General features: G+C 46.7%; 1 protein-coding gene across 1 annotated transcript in view; it reads right to left on the reverse strand.

Annotated features, from left to right (window-relative positions):
- Tsku (tsukushi, small leucine rich proteoglycan) overlaps nucleotides 1-903 on the reverse strand; it is a 13,672-nt gene extending 12,769 nt beyond the window's left edge. The window contains exon 1 of the mRNA XM_015477383.2: nucleotides 757-903. Within this exon, the coding sequence (XP_015332869.1) occupies nucleotides 757-769 (13 nt within the window). The 5' untranslated portion in view covers nucleotides 770-903. The remainder of the gene's footprint in view (nucleotides 1-756) is intronic.
- Between the last annotated feature and the right edge of the window lie 4,919 nt (nucleotides 904-5,822).

Genomic DNA, 5,822 nt, shown 5'->3' on the forward strand with positions numbered 1-5,822 from the left:
GCTGCCCAGCGCCCAGTGGCGACTCCGGCCGGCGGCCCGGCGGCTCAGGGAGTGTCGCCAAATTGCCGGCTTTGCCCGGCGTGCTCCAGCCCCGCCTCTGCCGGAGCCCGGGTTCCATCCTAGGGAGCGTCTCAAAAGTGCGCAGCTCCCACCTACTCCAATCGGCGTTGCTCCCTGCTTCCTGCATCCCGGATCCCTTCCCCCTCCTCCCGCGCGCCAGAGCAATCTCAGCAGATGGCTTCACGGTCGGGAACATCTGGAGGTCGCTGGATTGTATGTGTGTGTGTGTGTGTGTGTGTGTGTGTGCGCACGCGCGCGCGCGCGGAGAGAAGGAGAGAAGGAGAGAAAATTATTTGTTGGTAAGAAAGAGATTGGAAGAATGAGAGTTACCTCTCCTGGAATTCTCTGCCCGCTCCCCATTTCATTAAAAGAGTGAAAGGGATCCAGTGATGTTATTGAGAGACCAAGAATCTGAAGCAGAGAAAGACTTGCTGAAAGAGGAACCCACAGAGGGGACAGCCCGGGTTAGGCAGAAAAAGCTGGCAGACAAGGAGTGAGAAAGCCAACAGACTTATTTTTCTCTTCTGGAGGGAACTATAGACTTCTGGCTGGATTTCTAGGAAGGGAAGCTGCTATGTGACTAGGCAGCAGCTTAAGTCTGTCCCTCTGCAGCTCATCTTCTCCACCCCTCTGTATGCTAAAAAAGGGCAGGAAAGTAGCCAAATAACTTTTTAAAATAGGGCTTGCAGAAATTACCTGATGAATGCATTCCCTGGAAGGCTGAGCTGGGGGCAGGAATGAGGCTCCCAAGACTACACACCCAGATAATGCCAGCCCCCTTCCAGGGAAGGGAGGGCAGTTCCCAGGCACTTGACAGATCCAATGAGGGGGTGGAGGCAGGCTTTGGTTTTAGCCCAGGACCTCCCAGGAACTTTTTCCCCTCTTGGAGAGAGCCCCTGGGTGAAGATATTGGGCAATGTTCCCCCTACAGAGGCCCAGACTTGTTACACTCGCCTTTTTGCTCCTTCTTTCCTTATTATGTAAAAATCAAAACTAAAATAAACAACAAAAAAGAAATGTTGCTCGAGCTTGTGAGTTGTGTGTGTGTGTGTGTCTGCCTGCCTGGGGAAGAAAGGGAGGTCAAAGTCAAACTTGCTACTCAGAGAAGGAAGTGATCTTGTAGGTCCTCCCCCAGCACGTATAGTCTGAGGGGGTCTAGGGTACTCACCTGAATTGAGTGGGGTGACCCTGCCAATTAGGGAGGAGTAAGGAGAAGGTTGGGATCCTGGTCTCCTCTGTGTGGAGCTGGGAGAGACCCTTTCTCTTATCTGCCCATTGTCTTTCCTGGTTAGAATCTAGCCTCCAGAACTGGGACGCCCTCTTCAGAGTCCTCATCAAACCTTCTGAAATGGTGCCAGAGGCTCCTTTATGGCCAGGGTCCTCCTTAGCAGTCTGGCTTAGTAGATAGTCTGGCTCAATACAAGGGTCTGCTGGAATTTAACTTTGCACCACCTGGGGCCCTTGAGGAGGAGTTGAACTGTCTTTCCCCCACCCCCCACCCAAAGACTCTGCCTGGATGGGAGAGAGACCTGAAATGAAAGTCCAGAAAGGTCCCGGCTTGGACAGACTTCAGGTTCCAGTCCTGCACTTAGCAGCTCTGGGTCACCTTAGGTAAGTCACATAACCACTGAAACAGTTTCTGCAATTGTAAAAGAGGTTGTGGTGAGGAGTAAACAAGTAACATAGGTAAAGCTTTAACCTGGCTCACAGGAAGCTTCATTGTGTGGTTGTAATTACTAAAATGTCTCCCAGAAGGGATTGGGGTGGAGGCTGAAAGTCTTGCAGGCTTGGGAAGGGAGGGACTGGGGGAATGATCCCTTGACTCTGACTTGTCCAATGTCTGTGACTGCTGCCTCCTCTATCCTCATGGGGAGGTTCTTTTGGGAACCCGCTTGCCCTGGCCTGACTTTCACTCTCCCTTCCCTGGATGTGGAGTTGTGGAGTGAGTAGTACTCAACTTCCAGAAAACTTAGGGACACTAACTACCACTACACTTTCTTGGTAAGGGCTTCTCATTTAACATCAATGTGGTAAACAACTCTTCACTCCTTGCTGGTAGCTTGTCTTCCCTACCTGGAAGGTGGCCTCCAGGGAGAGTCTCCATCAGTTTACTTATCCCTCCCATCCCCGGGCCTCAGGTTAACCATCTCTCTGCCTTGAGGCTCTGCCCTCCTATCTGCTGTCCACACTGCTATAAGAGTGACCTTTCTAAACAGCAAATCTGCAAAATGGACCATGACACTTGTCTTTTAAAAGCTTACAATGGCAAAAGCCAAACAATTGTAGGCCTGTGGTCACCCCTATTCTATATCCCAAGCTCTAGTCATGTAGAAATAAAGGGAGGTGAAGGGACAGTAGTATCATGTATTCTTTAAGTCTCTGTCCAATGCTTCCTTCCTCCAGAAAACCCTCTGGCAAAGTTGGTCCCTTCTTCTATTAAGTTTCCAGTCACTTTGTACCTAAGGACTGTCATTGTCACCATTCTTCCGCCTTCCCCTTTTGTGCTCATCTTGGCCACTGAGACATTCCAGTGACTGTGCTGGGTACTTTGGGGTTAAGGATACAACTCAGTGATGGTGATTGCCTGGCATATGTGAGGCCCTGGGTTTGCCCAGCACCTGAAAAAAAGTCATTATGTCATTTTTATGTCAACAATAACCATCCTAGAATAACAGTGGAGAGGCCCTGAAAGGGCAAGTGACCTGACTGAGGTTACTCAGCACATTCTCTGTAAAGTTAGAAGAGAGGACTCCATTGATCTTTCTACTACCTGCAATTTCCAGGAGGAGCAAAGTATGGTGTAGTAGAAAGCAGGTATAAATTGTCACTGTGTTTCTGGCTAACTGTGAACCTTGGGCAAGTCACTTTTCCCCCCCAGAACCTCAGTCTCCTTGGCTATAAAATGGAGATAAACCCTAATTTGAATAAGTTATACTCCATGTATATATAATATGTCAAAATATACTCTACAGTCATGTATATCTAAAAAGAAAAAAAGAAAAAAAAATTTTTTAATGGAGATATGCAAGAAGCCCTGCTTCCTAAGTATATTGGAAAGATCAAATGAGTTCATATAGATGCAAATGTGTTGGAAGCTGTAGGGTGTTGTGAGCTTTGAATAGAGGTACCTGCCCACTGTTGTGAGGCTGGGAAGGATTGTTTGAGGATCTTTTTTCTCTGTGACCAATGGAGGTTAAAAGCACCACTAATCCTTTGGCTGCTTTGCTCATTGTTTAACACTTTGAGAAAGATCCTTTTTCTCTCGCTTGTCAGAGCTATCAAGCCCTGACCAGAACACCCTTCAAACCCAATGCATCTCCCCAAACTTCCAGAATCTCTGTTTTTCTTGCTACGTTTCCTTCTGCTGTCAGAAGCTGGCAGGTCTAAAGTCAACAGAGCATCCGGACTACATGAGGAAAGAACAGAAAGGAGAGCATGGAGAAAAAGAACGTGTCTCCCACCGATCTGGGTTGGCATGTGGCATGTTATGTTTTTTAAAAGCCCCTCTGGTGATCTGACGTCATTATGAGGACTGGGGGACGTAGCAGAATGCCTTAGTGTTGGCAAAGTTCTTCCACAACACATTCTCATTTTTAAAACTCCGCATGAACTTCTTAGGTAGCTGAATATCACCTTCATTTTACAGACGTGGAAACAAATTCTGCAGTGACTCATCCTCGGTCACACAGCTGGGACTTCAAACTGGACCAGTGAGATAACTGCAGCCATTCAGCTGCGGGGCAGGATTCTGTGCGCAGGCCTTTGCTGGTGTCTCAGCAGTCACTAGATGAACGTTCCTCCCCTCCTGCCAAATCTAATGTGTCCCTAAATATTTCTCTCCCACTCTCCCACCCCCGTGCTTTTTCCCCTGCTGGGAATGCTTTTCTCAGCCCAGGCTACCAGCTGCAGTCCTCCTCACTGGCATCCCAACCCTGCCACCTCCTTTCCAAAGGCTTCTCTTCCTTGAGCCTAGGAGCACTTGGTTTGTGCCTCAGGACAGCCCACTTTCCTGCCCTGCGCTGCCTCCACGGGGTGCTCCAGCACACCCAGCTGTTAGGGCTTCCTGTAAAGTGTGGCATTTCCAGGTCTTTGCTCCTCTTTTGCCACCTACAGAAGTGCCCCTTGACCCACCCATCTCTTATTCACACTTCAACGCAGGCATTGCCTCTTCCAGAAAGCCTCCCTTCCCCAGCCCCACTCTACCATGGAGAGCCCTTCCTTGTGCTGCTGTGTGATACACTGAGGGAGGTTCTGTTTGAACAAGTTTGTTGGATCATTCATTTATTTATTACAGAAAGGTGTAGACTTTGGAGCCAGACTCCTCAGGTTTGAATCCCAGCTACTGAGTGGGCAAGTTCTTACACCAATCTCACTCTGTGTTTTACTTTCCTTATCTATAAAATGAAGAAAGATAGAAGTACATTGGATTAGACAAAAGGGAATGAAGGGAAGGGAGGGGGATGGAAATAGACAGTAGAATGAATTGGGCATAACTTTCCTATGTTCGTATATGAATACACCCCCGGTGAAACTCCACATCATGTACAACCACAGACTAGAATCCTAATTAGAATAAGGTATACTCCATGTATGTATAAATACGTCCAAACACACTCTACTGTCATGTATACCTAAAAAGAACAAATTTTTAGAAAGTAGTAAAAAATTTTAAATGGAGAAAGTAACTCCAACCTCAAAGGTTGTTGTAAGGATTAAATGAAAATTCATGTAGAATGTGTAGAACAGTGCCTGGAATATTGGTAACTGCTCTTATGATTTATTAGTTAATTGTACAATACAGGAAAGATATTTGTAAAATTGGACAGAGAAGAGGATCCTGGAAAGATGGCAGAATAGGAAGCATGAGGAATCTGTCTCCCTGCTTAAGACAATTACACTAGCAGAAGTCTGTCTGCTATGGCAATTTTTGATAACCAGAGTGTACTGAAGGCTTGAAACTCCCAGGGGAAGTCTCAGACTACAAATTATTGTTAATTTCAGCTGGTGACACAGAAGTAGCAGCCCCCACTCCAGCCCTGTGCATGTGTTCCTGGAGCAGCCTGTGCACAGCTTGTAAGAGCTGAGGTACCCAAAAAGGACCTTGTCCTAAATAATGAGGATCTGAGCTCTGATTCTGATTGTTGCTTCTGATCAAAGAGGTGCAGACAGAGAATCAGGTGGCCTTTGTTGTTGCACCTCTCCCTGTGTTTCAAGACCCTTGTCCTCCAGCTCAAGCAACTTCCAGGGATTTAAAGAGCTGGTACCCTTCCTTTTTCTTTTCCTCTTTTTCCCTTTGGGGAGCAGACATCAAAGTGTAGGCCATTCAGAAACAACTGTTTATACAGAGAAAATTACAAAGTCTCTGCATGCCCAGGGAAAGGCACAGGCTCAGAAAAGACCCAAGAAGACCTCAAGTTTATACCTCAGGCTGGTCCTGGCACATGACGGCTTTCAACAAGAACAACAATGAAAGTAGCAAAAAGCAGCAAATCCTGGAGAAAAAGGTGAGTCTTATTTCCAGAGCAACAAAATATTAGCTTAGTTTTTAACAAAATATCACAAGGCACACAAAGAAATGGCAAAGTGGGGAGCATGCTACAGGGACACTGCTACATCGATGTTCATAGCAGCACAATTCACAATAGCAAGACTGTGGAACCAACCTAGATGCCCTTCAATGGATGAATGGATAAAAAAAAATGTGGCATTTATACACAATGGAGTATTACTCTGCATTAAAAAATGACAAAATCATAGAATTT

This window comes from Marmota marmota, unplaced genomic scaffold (assembly GCF_001458135.2).
Source record: "Marmota marmota marmota unplaced genomic scaffold, marMar, whole genome shotgun sequence".
NCBI classification, from domain to species: Eukaryota; Metazoa; Chordata; class Mammalia; order Rodentia; family Sciuridae; genus Marmota; species Marmota marmota.